General features: G+C 42.5%; 1 protein-coding gene across 1 annotated transcript in view; it reads left to right on the forward strand.

Annotated features, from left to right (window-relative positions):
- The window catches only part of ALS2CL (ALS2 C-terminal like), a 100,312-nt gene extending 89,338 nt beyond the window's left edge, over positions 1-10,974 (forward strand). The window contains exons 24-26 of the mRNA XM_064703754.1: positions 1,791-1,922; positions 8,441-8,537; positions 8,768-10,974. Coding sequence (XP_064559824.1) covers positions 1,791-1,922; positions 8,441-8,537; positions 8,768-8,830 — 292 coding nt within the window. The 3' untranslated portion in view covers positions 8,831-10,974. The remainder of the gene's footprint in view (positions 1-1,790; positions 1,923-8,440; positions 8,538-8,767) is intronic.
- Positions 10,975-19,341: the final 8,367 nt, after the last annotated feature.

Below are 19,341 nucleotides of genomic sequence, written 5' to 3' on the forward strand. Positions count from 1 at the left end.
AAGAGGATCTCCAGGAATGTCCCATTCCATATGAGAGACTCTAGGAATGTCCTATTCCACTTCAGAGATCCCAGGAATGTCCCATTCCATATTTGAGACACCAGGAATGTCCCATCCAACATTGGAGACACCAGGAGTGTCCCATCCAATATTGGAGATCCAGGAATGTCCCATTCCACCCTGGAACATCTCCTGGCCCAACCTCGGTGCCTCCTCTTTCCTCCACCCTTTGGAACCAACCCATCAATCCTTTCATCCCTAATTTTTTTTCCCAAATCCCGTTTTTCCGGGTGCAGCTTTTCCCTGTCTGTTTTCCCGCCGCAGCACCACGGTGGATCCTCGGGAGAAGCTGGAGATCCTCCAGAAGAGAATCTCCGGGAATATCCTATTCCATATGAGAGACACCAGGAGTGTCCCATTCCATATGAGAGACACCAGGAGTGTCCCATTCCATATGGGAGATCCCAGGAATGTCCTATTCCATATTTGAGACACCAGGAATGTCCCATTCCATATGGGAAATCCCATGAATGTCCTATTCCATATTTGAGACACCAGGAATGTCCCATCCAACATTTGAGACACCTGGGATGTCCCATCCAACACTGGAGACACCAGGAATGTCCCATTCCACCCTGGAACATCTCCTGGCCCAACCTCGGTGCTTCCTCTTTCCTCCACCCTTTGGAGCCAACCCATCAATCCTTTCATCCCGAATTTTTTTTCCATAATCCCGTTTTTCCGGGTGCAGCTTTTCCCTGTCTGTTTTCCCGCCGCAGCACCACGGTGGATCCTCGGGAGAAGCTGGAGATCCTCCAGAAGGGGATCTCCAGGAGTGTCCCATTCAATATGGGAGACACCAGGAATGTCGCATTCCATATGGGAGACACCAGGAGTGTCCTATTCCACTTCAGAGATCCCAAGAATGTCCTATTCCATATTTTGAGACACCAGGAATGTCCCATTCCACCCTGGAACATCTCCTGGCCCAACCTCGGTGCTTCCTCTTTCCTCCACCCTTTGGAGCCAACCCATCAATCCTTTCATCCCTAATTTTTTTTCCCAAATCCCATTTTTCCGGGTGCAGCTTTTCCCTGTGTGTTTTCCCGCCGCAGCACCACGGTGGACCTGTGGGAGAAGCTGGAGATCCTCCAGAAGGGGATCTCCGGGAGTGTCCCATTCAATATGGGAGATCCTAGGAATGTCCCATTTCATATGAGAGACACCAGGAGTGTCCCATTCCAAATGGGAAATCCCATGAATGTCCTATTCCATATTTGAGACACCTGGGATGTCCCATCCAACATTGGAGACACCAGGAATGTCCCATTCCACCCTGGAACATCTCCTGTCCCTGGCTTCTCTTGGTGCTTCCTCTTTCCTCCACCCTTTGGATCCAACCCATCAATCCTTTCATCCCTAATTTTTTTTCCATAATCCCGTTTTTCCGGATGCAGCTTTTACCTGTCTGTTTTCCCGCCCCAGCATGATGGTGGATTCCAGGGAGAAGCTGGAGATCCTCCAGAAGAGAATCTCCAGGAATGTCCCATTCCAAATGGGAAATCCCATGAATGTCCTATTCCATATTTGAGACACCTGGGATGTCCCATCCAACATTGGAGACACCAGGAATGTCCCATTCCACCCTGGAACATCTCCTGGCCCAACCTCGGTGCCTCCTCTTTCCTCCACCCTTCGGAACCAACCCATCAATCCTTTCATCCCTAATTTTTTTTCCATAATCCCGTTTTTCCGGGTGCAGCTTTTCCACATTTGTTTTCCCGCCGCAGCACCACGGTGGATCCTCGGGAGAAGCTGGAGATCGTGCGCCGCACGTGCGAGGAGCTGGAGCGGGCGGTGTCGCGCCGGCTGCCCATGGACGACCTCCTGCCCCTGCTCGTCTTCGTCGTGTCCCGCGCCAAGTGAGCGCCATTCCCTCCCTCTGGAATGTTCCCAGCCGGAAGGATTCCAGGGAAAACTTTTGGGGATTTGTGGTTGGATGTGTTGGGGTTTTTGGGGTTTTTTTGGGTTTTCTTTTTCAGAGGCGCGGTTGGGTTTTTGGGGATGTAAAGTGCGGATGGAATTCTGGAGTGTTCGTGTTTTATCCCAAAGGGTTTTCCATGGAAAATCTGCTTCTTTTCATCCCAGAATTCTGGAGTCTCTGTGTCTTATCCCAGAGGAATTCCAGGGTTTTAATGGGAAAATCAGATTCTTTTTATCCCGGAATTCTGGAGTGTCCGTGTTTTATCCCAAATGATGTTCCATGGAAAATCTGGTTCCTTTTATCCCAGAATTCCAGAGTGTTTTATCCCAAAGGGTTTTTCATGGAAAATCTGGTTCCTTTCACCCCAGAATTCCAGAGTGTTCATGTTTTATCCCAAAGGGTTTTTCATGGAAAATCTGGTTCCTTTTATCCCAGAATTCCAGACTGTCCGTGTTTTATCCCAAGGGATATTTCATGGAATTCAGATTACTTTTATCCCAGAATTCTGGAGTCTCTGTGTCTTATCCCAGAGGAATTCCAGGGTTTTAATGGGAAAATCAGATTTCCACTTCATGGAAAATCAGATTCCTTTCATCCCAGAATTCCAGAGTGTTCATGTTTTATCCCAAAGTATATTTCAAGGGAATGAGATTCCTTTTATCCCAGAATTCCAGAGTGTTTTATCCCAAAGGGTTTTTCATGGAAAATCTGGTTCCTTTTATCCCAGAATTCCGGAGTGTCCGTGTTTTATCCCAAAGGGTTTTCCATGGAAAATCTGGTTCCTTTCATCCCAGAATTCCAGACTGTCCGTGTTTTATCCCAAAGGATGTTCCATGGAAAATCTGGTTCCTTTTATCCCAGAATTCCACAGTGTCTGTGTTTTATGCCAAGGGATATTTCATGGAAAATCTGGTTCCTTTCATCCCAGAATTCTGGAGTGTTCGTGTTTTATCCCAAAGGGTTTTCCATGGAAAATCTGCTTCTTTTCATCCCAGAATTCTGGAGTGTTCGTGTTTCATCCCAAAGGATGTTCCATGGAAAATCTGGTTCCTTTTATCCCAGAATTCCAGAGTGTTCGTGTTTTGTCTCAAAGAATTTTTCATGGAAAATCTGGTTCCTTTTATCCCAGAATTCTGGAGTGTCCGTGTTTTATCCCAAAGGGTTTTTCATGGAAAATCTGGTTCCTTTCACCCCAGAATTCCAGAGTGTTCATGTTTTATCCCAAAGGGTTTTTCATGGAAAATCTGGTTCCTTTCATCCCAGAATTCCAGAGTGTTTGTGTTTTGTCTCAGAGAATTTTTCATGGAAAATCTGGTTCCTTTTATCCCAGAATTCCAAAGTGTTCATGTTCTATCCCAAAGTATATTTCATGGGAATGAGATTCCTTTTATCCCAGAATTCCAGAGTGTCCATCTTTTATCCCAGTGGATATTTCATGGAAAATCAGATTCCTTTTATCCTAGAATTCCAGAGTGTCCATGTTTTATCCCAAAGGATATTTCATGGAATTCAGATTCCTTTTATCCCAGAATTCCAGAGTGTTCATGTTCCATGGAAAATCTGGTTCCTTTTATCCCAGAATTCCAGAGTGTTCGTGTTTTGTCTCAAAGAATTTTTCATGGAAAATCTGGTTCCTTTTATCCCAGAATTCTGGAGTGTTTCATGTTTTATCCCAAAGGATATTTCATGGAATTCAGATTCCTTTTATCCCAGAATTCCAGAGTGTTTCATCCCAAAGAGTGTTTCATGGAAAATCTGGTTCCTTTCATCCCAGAATTCCAGAGTGTCCGTGTCTTATCCCAAAGGATATTTCATGGAAAATCTGGTTGCTTTTATCCGAGAATTCCAGAGTGTTCATGTTTTATCCCAAAGGGTTTTCCATGGAAAATCTCGTTCCTTTTATCTCAGAATTCCAGAGTGTTCAAGTTTTATCCCAAAGAATTTTTCATGGAAAATCTGGTTCTTTTTATCCCAGAATTCCAGAGTGTTCATGTTCTATCCCAAGGGATATTTCATGGAAAATCTGGTTGCTTTTATCCCAGAATTCCAGAGTGTCTGTGTCTTATCCCAGAGGAATTCCAGGGTTTTAATGGGAAAATCAGATTTCCATTTCATGGAAAATCAGATTCCTTTTATCCCAGAATTCCAGAGTGTTTGTGTTTTGTCTCAGAGAATTTTTCATGGAAAATCTGGTTCCTTTTATCCCAGAATTCCAGAGTGTTTGTGTTTTATCCCAAAGGATGTTTCAAGGGAATGAGATTCCTTTTATCCCAGAATTCCAGACTGTCCGTGTTTTATCCCAAGGGATATTTCATGGAAAATCTGGTTGCTTTTATCCGAGAATTCCAGAGTGTTCGTGGTTTATCCCAAAGGGTGTTCCATGGAAAATCTGGTTCCTTTTATCCCAGAATTCCAGAGTGTCCATGTTTTATCCCAAAGGATATTTCATGGAATTCATATTCCTTTTATCCCAGAATTCCAGAGTGTTCATGTTTCATGGAAAATCTGGTTCCTTTCATCCCAGAATTCCAGAGTGTTCATGTTTTATCCCAAAGGATGTTTCATGGAAAATCTGGTTCCTTTTATCCCAGAATTCCAGACTGTCCGTGTTTTATCCCAAGAGATATTTCATGGAATTCAGATTCCTTTTATCCCAGAATTCTGGAGTCTCTGTGTCTTATCCCAGAGGAATTCCAGGGTTTTAATGGAAAATCAGATTCCTTTTATCCCAGAATTCCAGAGTGTCCGTGTCTTATCCCAAAGGATATTTCATGGAAATGGGATTCCTTTCATACTGGAATTCCAGAGTGTCCATCTCTTATCCCAGACAATATTCCAGGGTTTTAATGGAAAAAGTGATTCCTTTTATCCTGGAATTCCAGAGTGTCCGTGTCTTATCCCAAAGGATATTCCAGGGTTTTCATGGAAAATCAGATTCTTTTTATCCCAGAATTCCAGAGTGTCCGTGTTTTATCCCAAAGGATATTTCATGGAAATGAGATTCCTTTTATCCCAGAATTCTGGAGTGTCTGTGTCTTATCCCAGAGGAATTCCAGGGTTTTAATGGGAAAATCAGATTTCCATTTCATGGAAAAATCAGATTCTTTTTATCCCAGAATTTCAGAGTGTTCATGTTTTATCCCAAAGGGTTTTTCATGGAAAATCTGGTTCCTTTTATCCCAGAATTCCAGAGTGTCCATCTTTTATCCCAGTGGATATTTCATGGAAAATCAGATTCTGTTTATCCCAGAATTCCAGAGTCTGTGTCTTATCCCACAAAATATTTCATGGAAAATCAGATTCCTTTTATCTTGGAATTCCAGGGTGTCTGTGCCTTATCCCAAAGGATATTCCAGGGTTTTCATGGAAAATCAGATTCCTTTCATCCCAGAATTCCAGAGTGTCCATGTCTTATCCCAAAGGATATTTCATGGAAATGGGATTCCTTTTATCCCAGAATTCCAGACTGTCGGTGTCTTATCCCACAAAATATTTCATGGAAAATCAGATTCCTGTTATCCCAGAATTCCAGAGTGTCCGTGTCTTATCCCAAAGGATATTTCATGGAAAATCAGATTCCTTTTATCCTGGAATTCCAGAGTGTCCGTGTCTTATGGCAAAGATATTTCATGGAAAATCATTCTTTTTATCCCAGAATTCCAGAGTGTCCGTGTTTTATCCCAAAAGATATTTCATGGAAAATCAGATTCCTTTTATCCCAGAATTCCAGACTCTCTGTGTCTTATCCCAAAGGATATTCCAGGGTTTTCATGGAAATGAGATTCCTTTTATCCCAGAATTCCAGAGTGTCCATCTCATATCCCAAAGGATATTTCATGGAAAAACTGATTCCTTTTATCCCAGAATTCCAGAGTGTCTGTGTCTTATCCCAAAGCATATTTCATGGAAAATCATTCCTTTTATCCCAGAATTCCAGAGTGTCCATCTCATATCCCACAGGATATTTCATGGAAAAACTGATTCCTTTTATCCCGGAATTCCAGACTGTCTGTGCCTTATCCCAGATGATATTCCAAGGTTTTAATGGAAAATCATTCCTTTTATCCCAGAATTCCAGAGTGTCCGTCTCTTATCCCACAGAAAATCGGGATTGTGGGAGGTCCCTGCCTATGGATCATCTTTAAGGACCTTTCCAACCCCAAACGCTCTGGAATTCTGGGATTCTGGAATTTCTCCCGGAATTTTCCACCCTCAGCGGGCGCTGGGATTCTGCTGGGAGATGAGGAATCCAAAATTCCATCCAGCAATTGGAATTTCCTGTGGATGGATCTGGAATTTCCATGGGATGGAGCATCCCAAGTTGTGGCTCCTCCATCCCTGGAAGTGTTGGAAAAAATTGGGATAATGGGAAATCCCTGCTCATGGATTGTCCTGAAGGAGCTTCCCAGCCCCAAACACTCTGGAATTCTGGGATTCCAAGATTCTTGGATGCTGAGATTCTGGAATTTTATGATTCTGAACATCTGGAGTTCCAGGATTCTGGGATTCTGGAATTCTGGGATTGTGGAATTCTCTGATTCTGGAACATCTGGAGTTCCAGGACTCTGGGATTCCAGGATTCTGGAATTCTCTGATTCTGGAAACCTGGAGTTCTGCCATTCTGGGATTCTGGAATTCTTGGATTCTGTGACTCTGGAATTCTATGATTCTGTAATTCCAGAGTTCTGGGATTCTGGAATCCTTGGATGCTGTGATTCTGGAATTCTGTGATTCTGGAAACCTGGAGTTCAGGGATTCTGGAATGCTGGGATTCCGGGATTCTGGAATTCTGGGATTCTGCGATTCTGGAAATCTGGAGTTCCGGGTCTCTGGGATTTTGGGACTCTGGGATTCCAGAATTCTGGGATTCTGAAAGGCTGGAGTTCTGGGATTCAGGGATTCTGGAATTCTGTGATTCTGGAAATCTGGAGTTCTAGGACTCTGGGATTCCAGGATTCTGGAATTCTCTGATTCTGGAAACCTGGAGTTCTGTGATTCTGGGACTCTGGAATTCTTGGATTCTGTAATTCCGGAGTTCTGTAATTCTGGGATTCAGGGATTCTGGAATTCTTGGATTCTGTGACTCTGGAATTCTGTGATTCTGGAAATATGGAGTTCCGTGTCTCTGGGATTTTGGGACTCTGGGATTCAGAATTCTGGAATTCTGTGATTCTGGGACTCTGGAATTCTATGAATCTGGAAATATGGATTTCTGTGATTCTGGAAATCTGGAGTTCCGGGTCTCTGGGATTTTGGGATTCTGGAATTCTGGAATTCTCTGATTCTGGAAACCTGGAGTTCTGGGATTCTGGGATTCTGGAATTCTTGGATTCTGTGACTCTGGAATTCTATGATTCTGGAAATATGGAGTTCCAGGACTCTGGGATTCCAGGATTCTGGAATTCTGTGATTCTGGAAACCTGGAGTTCTGTCATTCTGGGACTCTGGAGTTCTGGGATTCTGGAATTCTTGGATTCTGGGACTCTGGAATTCTGTGATTCTGGAAATCTGGAGTTCTGGGTCTCTGGGATTTTGGGACTCTGGGATTCCAGAATTCTGGGATTCTGAGATTCTGGAAGGCAGGAGTTCTGGAATGCTGGGATTCTGGGATTCCGAGATTCTTGGATTCTATGACACTGGAATTCTGTGATTCTGGGACTCTGGAGTTCCAGGATTCTGGAATTCTTGGATTCTGTGATTCTATGAGTCTGGAATTCTATGAATCTGGAAATATGGATTTCTGTGATTCTGGAAATCTGGAATTCTGGAATGCTGGGATTCCAAGATTCTTGGATTCTGTGACTCTGGAATTCTCTGATTCTGGAAATCTGTAATTCCAGGCCTCTGGGATTCCGGAATTCTGGGATCCTGAGATTCTGGAATTCTATGATTCTGGAAATCTGGAGTTCCAGGACTCTGGGATTCCAGGATTCTGGAATTCTGGAATTCTCTGATTCTGGAAACCTGGAGTTCTGTGATTCTGGGACTCTGGAGTTCTGGGATTCCGGAATTCTTGGATTCTGGGACTCTGGAATTCTGTGAATCTGGAAATATGGATTTCTGTGATTCTGGGATGCCGGGTTTTTGGGATTCCGGAATTCTTGGATTCTGAGATTGTGGAAACCTGGAGTTCTGTCATTCTGGAATTCTATGAATCTGGAGTTCTGGAATTCTGGAATGCTGGGATTCCAAGATTCTTGGATTCTGTGACTCTGGAATTCTCTGATTCTGGAAATCTGTAATTCCAGGCCTCTGGGATTCTGGAATTCTTGGATTCTGTGATTCCGGAGTTCTGGGATTCCGAGATTCTGGAATTCTGAGATCCCAGATCCCTCCAGCAGATCCAGATGCACCAGCACCGGAATTCCAGACTTTTCCTCCTCCTCCTCTCCAAAATTCCAACCCCTCCACGTGCCCTGAGGTTTTTCCTGGATTTTGGGATTTGTTTTTCCATAGGATCCAACATCTGGGAGCTGAAATCCACCTGATCCGGGATCTGATGGATCCGACCAACCAGGGAGGAATGTTGGACTTCCTGCTGACAACACTGGAGGTAAGGAATTTTTTTTTTCCCAGGAATTCCAGCAAAATTCCAACTTTTCTGGAACGGAATTTTTGGGATTTTATTCTGGAAAAAAAAAAAAATCCTAATCCTTAATTCCAGAGAGATTGAATTCTGTTGGAATTCTCCTTGGGATCAGCAGGGATTCTCTGCCTGGATTTGATCCCAGAATTCCCAAATTTTTCCCTGATTTTGTTTTTTTTTCTCTATTCCCTCCCCAGTCGTGCTATGAACACATCCAGAGGATCCGGCTCCATCCAAAGGAAAATTCCCACAGCTCCTGATCCATGGGGAAAATCGGAATTTTCCCAAATTTTCCCAAATTTTCCCAAATTTTCCCGAATTTTCCGGACCAAACCCTGCTGTAAAAAGTGGGAATTTTATCCCTTTAAAGGGAAGAATTCCTCCCCAGCCGAGGTTTTCCTGATCCCAAAAAACACTGGAAGGGCTGGAATTTCCATCTCCAAGGTTTTTGTTGGTTTTTTTTGGAATTTTATCCCCCTTTTCCTGTAAATAATTCCCAGGAAAAATCTCCTTTCCCTGCTCAGGATGGCGTTTTTATTTATTAATTTTTTTTGCACTGGAAAATTCCCAGAAAAAGAATTTCTTTGGGAAAACTCGATTTTTCATGGGATTTCTTGCACTGGGAAGGGAAGCTCATCCCAAAACTCCAAAAAATTCTGGGAATTACAGGAGATTTTTCCCAACTCAGGATTTTTCCAATTCCATTCGGAAGCTGCTATTCCCAAATTTCCCGATTTTCCAAGATTTTTATTTCTCCTTGGGAGATCTCAGGGGTGATCCCACACCTTGGAATTCTTGGAAAAAAACCACGGATTTCTCCCAGATTTTGGGAAATTCCAGGAAAAACAACCGGAAATTCTGGAATAAAAACTCCAATCCCAGCTGGATTTGTGCTCTGAGCTGGAATTTCCGCTTTGGAAAAGAAATATTTGGGATATTCCCAATGGATATTTGGGAAATAATTTAAAAATAGCCTAAAAAAATCTTATTTTTGACAGTTTTTTATCCCATTTTTTTTTTCATTTTTCCTGGGATTTTTTTTCTTATCCAGAAAAATAAAACTTCCCAAGATTTTCCCGATTTTCTAAATTAAGGAAAGCGCTCCTTGATTTTTTTGGAAATGAAGAATTGGAAATCCAAAGCTTTAAATAAATGGGATTTTTTGTCATTTTTCCATGAATTTTTTTTCATTTTTCCCAGGAATTTCTTCATTTTTCCAAGGAATTTTAAACCTTATCCAGGTGACTCTGGGAAAAACAAAACCCTCCAAGTTTTTTCCTCCCATTCTCCCAAATTTTATCATTTAATAAATAACAGATTAATTACAATAATTATTATATTAATGGCAGAATCCCATGGGATTCCATGGAATTCCATCCCATTGCCAGGAATTTTTATTGAAATAAAAATTATGGGAATTTTGAAGAAATCCCAGGATCCAGGTGCTCCTTCTTCCAATCTTTGTTTTCAGGAATTTGGGAATTTTCTGAATGAAGGAAAAGTGGATCCTTGATATTTTTGGGAATGCAGAAAAATTGGAAATCCAAAGCTTTAAATAAATGGGATTTTTTGTCATTTTTCCATGAATTTTTTGTCATTTTTCCCAGGAATTTCTTCATTTTTCCAAGGAATTTTAAACCTTATCCAACTGACTCTGGGAAAACAAAATTCCCCCAGGATTTTTCCTCCCATTTTCCCCAAATTTTATCATTTAATAAATAACAGATTAATTACAATAATTATTATAATAATGAGAGAATCCCATGGGATTCCATGGAATTCCATCCCATTGCCAGGAATTTTTATTGAAATAAAAATTATGGGAATTTTGAAGAAATCCCAGGATCCAGGTGCTCCTTCTTCCAATCTTTGTTTTCAGGAATTTGGGAATTTTCTGAATGAAGGAAAAGTGGATCCTTGATATTTTTGGGAATGAAGAATTGGAAATCCAAAGCTTTAAATAAATGGGATTTTTGTCATTTTTCCATGAATTTTTTGTCATTTTTCCCAGGAATTTCTTCATTTTTCCAAGGAATTTTAAACCTTATCCAGGTGACTCTGGGAAAAACAAAATTCCCCCAGGATTTTTCCTCCCATTTTCCCCAAATTTTATCATTTAATAAATAACAGATTAATTACAATAATTATTATATTAATGAGAGAATCCCATGGGAAGTTTGCCAGGAATTTTTATTGAAATAAAAATTATGGGAATTTTGAAGAAATCCCAGGATCCAGGTGCTCCTTCTTCCAATCTTTGTTTTCAGGAATTTGGGAATTTTCTGAATGAAGGAAAAGTGGATCCTTGATATTTTTGGGAATGCAGAAAAATTGGAAATCCAAAGCTTTAAATAAATGGGATTTTTTGTCATTTTTCCATGAATTTTTTGTCATTTTTCCCAGGAATTTCTTCATTTTTCCAAACATTTTTTACCTTATCCAGCTGACTCTGGGAAAACAAAATTCCCCCAGGATTTTTCCTCCCATTTTCCCCAAATTTTATCATTTAATAAATAACAAATTAATTACAATAATTATTATATTAATGAGAGAATCCCATGGGATTCCATGGAATTCCATCCCATTGCCAGGAATTTTTATTGAAATAAAAATTATGGGAATTTTGAAGAAATCCCAGGATCCAGGTGCTCCTTCTTCCAATCTTTGTTTTCAGGAATTTGGGAATTTTCTGAATGAAGGAAAAGTGGATCCTTGATATTTTTGGGAATGAAGAAAAATTGGAAATCCAAAGCTTTAAATAAATGGGATTTTTTGTCATTTTTCCATGAATTTTTTGTCATTTTTCCCAGGAATTTTTTGTCATTTTTCCATGAATTTTTTGTCATTTTTCCATGAATTTTTTGTCATTTTTCCATGAATTTTTTGTCATTTTTCCCAGGAATTTCTTCATTTTTCCAAGGAATTTTAAACCTTATCCAGCTGACTCTGGGAAAAACAAAACCCTCCAAGTTTTTTCCTCCCATTTTCCCAAATTTTATCATTTAATAAATAACAAATTAATTACAATAATTATTATAATAATGAGAGAATCCCATGGGAAGTTTGCCAGGAATTTTTATTTAAATAAAATTTTGGGAATTTTGAAGAAATCCCAGGATCCAGGTGCTCCTTCTTCCAATCTTTGTTTTCAGGAATTTGGGAATTTTCTGAATGAAGGAAAAGTGGATCCTTGATATTTTTGGAAATGAAAAATTGGAAATCCAAAGCTTTAAATAAATGGGATTTTTGTCATTTTTCCATGAATTTTTTGTCATTTTTCCATGAATTTTTTGTCATTTTTCCCAGGAATTTTTTGTCATTTTTCCATGAATTTTTTGTCATTTTTCCCAGGAATTTCTTCATTTTTCCAAGGAATTTTAAACCTTATCCAGCTGACTCTGGGAAAAACAAAACCCTCCAAGTTTTTTCCTCCCATTCTCCCAAATTTTATCATTTAATAAATAACAGATTCATTACTGTATTACTAATTAATAATTAATATATTAACGACAGACTCGAACTGGAAGTTTGCCGGGAATTTTTATTGAAATAAAACTTTGGAATTTTTGAAGATTCCGGGCTCCGCGTGCTCCTCATTCCAATTTTTGTCGTCTTCAAGAATCCGCAAAATATTTTTGGGAACGAAGGAAAAAAAATGCAAAATTCCTGCTGGAAAAGGCCATGCAAAGTGCAAGGGGGGGGTAAAAATTCCAAGGAATTCAAGGAAAACCAGGCGGATTTTCAGTTTGATTTCCTAAAACTTCCCGAAATTCCAAGTTTTTTCTCGGCTTTGATTTTTCGGGAAGAGTTCAAGCGAAGGTAACAGTGTGCAGCCGTTTGTGCTTCCAGGATTTTGGGATTTTTTTCCAAGGAAAAGCAGGAGGGGGAGGTTCCTCTGGGAATATTCCGGGTGGGAATTGTGCAGGAGGCGCTGGATCCGCAAAAAAATCCCACAAATTCCAAGAATTCCGCAAAAGGAATTTTTTCCCTGAGTGCCTGCTCAGAATCCTAAAAAATTTTGGGATTTTTCCTTTGGCTGGGATTGGTTTTTTTTTTCCTTAATTCTTCCAAACTACTTAAAACATTCCTGATCTTTCCTGGAGGGAATTCTGGGGTTTGGAATTTTGGGAGCGCATTCCCATTCCTGTTTTTTATTGGGAAGAGTCAAAGCAGGTTTTGTTTGGAGTTTAATTAAATTAAATTTAATCCCGAGCGTTTCAGCTTTGGAAATCCCAATTTGGAAGACAGGGAATCAACATTCCCAAATCCGGGCTCCAGCTCAGATTCCATGGAATTCCCAAAAAAGGATGGAAAATCTGAGTTAAACCGGGAAGAGGAGAGGTTTTAACCAAGCTGAGCTTCAGCACAGGGAGTTTCCTTCATCCACTTCCAGACTTGATCCACAGGGAATTTTTGCCCCGAGTGATGCTCAGAATCCCAAAAAATTTTGGACTTTCATTTAGCTGGGATGGTTTTTTTCCTCCAAACCACTCAGAACCTTGGGAATGCTCTCCCTCCTTCCCAAATGTTCTCCCTCCTTCCATTCTCCCTCCTCCCACTGGAACAAACTCAGGGAATTTTTGCCCTGAGTGATGCTCAGAATCCTAAGGAATTTTGGGATATTACTTTGGCTGGGATGGTTTTTCTCCAATTCCTCCAAACCACTCAGAACCTTGGCAATGTTCTCCCTCCTCCCACTGGAACAAACTCATGTCCAAGTCCATCTCCTCCTCCCAACCCTTTGGAAAACCCTTTGGAAAAGCGGGAATTCAGAGCAGGGCGGTGTCGATGGCTCCAGCTCAGATTCCATGGAATTCACCAGCCGGAATTCCATAAAAAAGGATGGAAAATCTGAGTTAAACTGGGAAGAGGAGAGGTTTAACCAAGCTGAGCTTCAGCACAGGGAATTTCCTTCATCCACTTCCAGACTTGATCCACAGGGAATTTTTGCCCTGACAATGCCAGATGATCCATAGGGAATTTTTGCCCTGAGTGATGCTCAGAATCCTAAAAAATTTTGGATTTTCCTTTGGCTGGGATGGTTTTTTCCTTAATTCCTCCAGACCACTCAGAACCTTGGGAATGTTCTCCCTCCTTCCCAAATGCTCTCCCTCCTTCCATTCTCCCTCCTCCCACTGGAACAAACTCAGGGAATTTTTGCCCTGAGTGATGCTCAGAATCCCAAAAAATTTTGGACTTTCGTTTGGCTGGGATGGTTTTTTCCTCCAAACCACTCAAAATTTGGGAATGTTCTCCTTCCTTCCCAAATGTTCTCCCTCCTCCCACTGGAACAAACTCATGTCCAAGTCCATCTCCTCCTCCAAACCCTTTGGAAAACCCTTTGGAGAAGTGGGAATTCAGAGCAGGGCGGTGTCGATGGCTGATTCCAGGTGCTGGCTCCAGCTCAGATTCCATGGAATTCCCAAAAAAGGATGGAAAATCTGAGTTAAACTGGGAAGAGGAGAGGTTTTAACCAAGCTGAGCTTCAGCACAGGGAATTTCCTTCATCCACTTCCAGACTTGATCCACAGGGAATTTTTGCCCTGACAATGCCAGATGATCCATAGGGAATTCTTCCCTGAGTGATGCTCAGAATCCCAAAAAATTTGGGATTTTCCTTTGGCTGGGATGGTTTTTTCTCCAATTCCTCCAAACCACTCAGAACCTTGGGAATGTTCTCCTCCTTCCCAAATGCTCTCCCTCCTTCCATTCTCCCCCCTCCCACTGGAACAAACTCAGGGAATTTTTGCCCTGAGTGATGCTCAGAATCCCAAAAAATTTTGGACTTTCATTTAGCTGGGATGGTTTTTTTCCTTAATTCCTCCAAACCATTCAGAACCTTGGGAATGCTCTCCCTCCTTCCCAAATGTTCTCCCTCCTTCCATTCTGCCTCCTCCCACTGGAACAAACTCAGGGAATTTTTGCCCTGAGTGATGCTCAGAATCCCAAAAAATTTTGGATTTTCCTTTGGATTTGGGAATGTTCTCCTTCCTTCCATTCTCCCCTCCTCCCACTGGAACAAACTCATGTCCAAGTCCATTCCCTCCTCCAAACCCTTTGGAAAACCCTTTGGAAAAGCGGGAATTCAGAGCAGGGTGGTGTCTGTGGCTCCAGCTCAGGCTTCCATGGAATTCCCAAAAAAGGATGGAAAATCTGAGTTAAACTGGGAAGAGGAGAGGTTTTAACCAAGCTGAGCTTCAGCACAGGGAATTTCCTTCATCCACTTCCAGACTTGATCCACAGGGAATTTTTGCCCTGAGTGATGGATGCTCAGAATCCTAAGGAAGTTTGGGATTTTCCTTTGGCTGGGATGGTTTTTTCTCCAATTCCTGCAAACCACTCAGAACCTTGGGAATGTTCTCCTTCCTTCCCAAATGCTCTCCTTCCTTCCATTCTCCCTCCTCCCACTGGAACAAACTCAGGGAATTTTTGCCCTGAGTGATGCTCAGAATCCTAAAAAATTTTGGATTTTCCTTTGGATTTGGGAATGCTCTCCTTCCTTCCATTCTCCCTCCTCCACTGGAACAAACTCATGTCCAAGTCCATCTCCTCCTCCCAACCCTTTGGAAAACCCTTTGGAGAAGCGGGAATTCAGAGCAGGGCGGTGTCTGTGGCTCCAGCTCAGATTCCATGGAATTCACCAGTTGGAATTCCATAAAAAGGGATGGAAAATCTGAGTAGCACCTGGAAGAGGAGAGGTTTTAACCAAGCTGAGCTTCAGCACAGGGAATTTCCTTCATCCACTTCCAGACTTGATCCATAGGGAATTTTTGCCCTGAGTGATGCTCAGAATCCCAAAAAATTTTGGACTTTCGTTTGGCTGGGATGGTTTTTTCCTCCAAACCACTCAGAACCTTGGGAATGTTCTCCTTCCTTCCCAAATGTTCTCCTTCCTTCCATTCTCCCTCCTCCCACTGGAACAAACTCAGGGAATTTTTGCCCTGAGTGATGCTCAGAATCCCAAAAAATTTTGGATTTTCCTTTGGCTGGGATGGTTTTTTCCTCCAAACCACTCAGAACCTTGGGAATGCTCTCCCTCCTTCCCAAATGTTCTCCCTCCTCCCACTGGAACAAACTCATGTCCAAGTCCATTTCCTCCTCCCAACCCTTTGGAAAACCCTTTGGAAAAGCGGGAATTCAGAGCAGGGCGGTGTCGATGGCTCCAGCTCAGATTCCATGGAATTCACCAGTCGGAATTCCATAAGAAAGGATGGAAAATCTGAGTTAAACCGGGAAGAGGAGAGGTTTTAACCAAGCTGAGCTTCAGCACAGGGAATTTCCTTCATCCACTTCCAGACTTGATCCACAGGGAATTTTTGCCCTGACAATGCCAGATGATCCATAGGGAATTTTTTCCCTGAGTGATGGATGCTCAGAATCCTAAAAAATTTTGGATTTTCCTTTGGCTGCGATGGTTTTTCTCCAATTCCTCCAAACCACTCAGAACCTTGGGAATGCTCTCCCCTTCTCCCACTGGAACAAACTCACGTCCAAGTCCGTTTCCTCCTCCAACCCTTTGGAAAACCCCTGGAAAAGCGGGAATTCAGAGCAGGGCGGTGTCAATGGCTGACTCCAGGTGCTGGCTCCAGCTCAGGTTTCCATGGAATTCCATGGAATTCAGCAGCTGGAATTCCCAAAAAAGGGATGGAAAAGCTGAGCTACACCTGGAAGAGGGGAGGTTTTAACCAAGCTGAGCTTCAGCACAGGGAATTTGAATCATTCCAACAGCAGATGATCCACAGGGAATTTTTGCCCTGACAATGCCAGATGATCCATAGGGAATTCTTCCCTGAGTGATGCTCAGAATCCCAAAAAAATTTTGGATTTTCATTTAGCTGGGATGGTTTTTTCCTCTAATTCCTGCAAACCACTCAGAACCTTGGGAATGTTCTCCCTCCTTCCCAAATGCTCTCCCTCCTTCCATTCTCCCTCCTCCCACTGGAACAAACTCAGGGAATTTTTGCCCTGAGTGATGCTCAGAATCCCAAAAAAATTTTGGATTTTTGTTTAGCTGGGATGGTTTTTTCCTTAATTCCTCCAAACTACTCAGAACCTTGGGAATGTTCTCCCTCCTTCCATTCTCCCTCCTCCCACTGGAACAAACTCATGTCCAAGTCCATCTCCTCCTCCCAACCCTTTGGAAAACCCTTTGGAGAAGCAGGAATTCAGAGCAGGGCCGTGTCTGTGGCTCCAGCTCAGATTCCATGGAATTCCCAAAAAAAGGAATGGAAAAGCTGAGCTACACCTGGAAGAGGAGAGGTTTTAACCAAGCTGAGCTTCAGCACAGGGAATTTCCTTCATCCACTTCCAGACTTGATCCACAGGGAATTTTTGCCCTGAGTGATGCTCAGAATCCCAAAAAAATTTTGGATTTTCCTTTGGCTGGGATGGTTTTTTCCTCCAAACCACTCAGAACCTTGGGAATGTTCTCCTTCCTTCCCAAATGCTCTCCTTCCTTCCATTCTCCCTCCTCCCACTGGAACAAACTCAGGGAATTTTTGCCCTGAGCGATGGATGCTCAGAATCCCAAAAAATTTTGGATTTTCCTTTGGCTGGGATGGTTTTTTCCTTAATTCCTCCAAACCACTCAGAACCTTGGGAATGTTCTCCCTCCTTCCCAAATGTTCTCCCTCCTCCCACTGGAACAAACTCAGGGAATTTTTGCCCTGAGTGATGCTCTGAGTCCTAAAAAAATTTGGGATTTTCCTTTGGCTGGGATGGTTTTTTCCTCCAAACCACTCAAAATTTGGGAATATTCTCCCTCCTCCCACTGGAACAAACTCATGTCCAAGTCCATCCCCTCCTCCCAACCCTTTGGAAAACCCTTTGGAAAAGCGGGAATTCAGAGCAGGGCGGTGTCTATGGCTCCAGCTCAGGCTTCCATGGAATTCCCAAAAAAGGATGGAAAATCTGAGTTAAACTGGGAAGAGGAGAGGTTTTAACCAAGCTGAGCTTCAGCACAGGGAATTTCCTTCATCCACTTCCAGACTTGATCCACAGGGAATTTTTGCCCTGAGTGATGCTCAGAATCCCAAAAAATTTTGGATTTTCCTTTGGATTTGGGAATGTTCTCCTTCCTTCCATTCTCCCCTCCTCCCACTGGAACAAACTCATGTCCAAGTCCATCTCCTCCTCCCAACCCTTTGGAAAACCCTTTGGAAAAGCGGGAATTCAGAGCAGGGCGGTGTCTATGGCTGATTCCAGGTGCTGGCTCCAGCTCAGGCTTCCATGGAATTCCCAAAAAAGGGATGGAAAATCTGAGTAGCACCTGGAAGAGGAGAGGTTTTAACCAAGCTGAGCTTCAGCACAGGGAATTTCCTTCATCCACTTCCAGACTTGATCCACAGGGAATTTTTGCCCTGACAATGCCAGATGATCCATAGGGAATTCTTCCCTGAGTGATGCTCAGAATCCTAAAAAAAATTGGATTTTCCTTTGGCTGGGATGGTTTTTCTCCAATTCCTCCAAACCACTCAGAACCTTGGGAATGTTCTCCTTCCTTCCCAAATGCTCTCCTTCCTTCCATTCTCCCTCCTCCCACTGGAACAAACTCAGGGAATTTTTGCCCTGAGTGATGCTCAGAATCCCAAAAAATTTTGGACTTTCATTTAGCTGGGATGGTTTTTTTCCTTAATTCCTCCAAACCATTCAGAACTTTGGGAATGATCTCCCTCCTTCCATTCTCCCTCCTCCCACTGGATCAAACTCATGTCCAAGTCCATCTCCTCCTCCCAACCCTTTGGAAAACCCCTTGGAAAAGCGGGAATTCAGAGCAGGGCGGTGTCTGTGGCTCCAGCTCAGGCTTCCATGGAATTCACCAGCTGGAATTCCATAAGAAAGAGATGGAAAATCTGAGTTAAACTGGGAAGAGGAGAGGTTTTAACCAAGCTGAGCTTCAGCACAGGGAATTTCCTTCTTCCGCTTCCAGACTTGATCCACAGGGAATTTTTGCCCTGACAATGCCAGATGATCCACAGGGAATTTTTGCCCTGAGTGATGCTCAGAATCCTAAAAAATTTTGGATTTTCGTTTAGCTGGGATGGTTTTTTCCTTAATTCCTCCAAACCACTCAGAACCTTGGGAATGTTCTCCCTCCTTCCCAAATGTTCTCCCTCCTTCCATTCTGCCTCCTCCCACTGGAACAAACTCAGGGAATTTTTGCCCTGAGTGATGCTCAGAATCCTAAAAAAAATTGGATTTTCCTTTGGCTGGGATGGTTTTTCTCCAATTCCTCCAAACCACTCAGAACCTTGGGAATGTTCTCCCTCCTTCCCAAATGTTCTCCCTCCTCCCACTGGAACAAACTCAGGGAATTTTTGCCCTGAGTGATGCTCAGAATCCCAAAAAATTTTTGGATTTTCCTTTGGCTGGGATGGTTTTTTCCTCAAAACCACTCAAAATTTGGGAATGTTCTCCCTCCTCCCACTGGAACAAACTCATGTCCAAGTCCATCTCCTCCTCCAAACCTTTGGAAAAAAGCTGGAAAAGAAGGAATTCAGAGCAGGGCGGTGTCGATGGCTCCAGCTCAGGCTTCCATGGAATTCCATGGAATTCCCCAAAAAAGGGATGGAAAAGCTGAGCAGCACCTGGAAGAGGAGAGGTTTAACCAAGCTGAGCTTCAGCACAGGGAATTTCCTTCATCCACTTCCACACTTGATCCACAGGGAATTTTTGCCCTGACAATGCCAGATGATCCATAGGGAATTCTTCCCTGAGTGATGCTCAGAATCCCAAAAAAATTTGGATTTTCCTTTGGCTGGGATGGTTTTTC

The sequence above is a fragment of the Zonotrichia leucophrys genome, chromosome 2 (genome assembly GCF_028769735.1).
Source record: "Zonotrichia leucophrys gambelii isolate GWCS_2022_RI chromosome 2, RI_Zleu_2.0, whole genome shotgun sequence".
NCBI lineage: Eukaryota > Metazoa > Chordata > Aves > Passeriformes > Passerellidae > Zonotrichia > Zonotrichia leucophrys.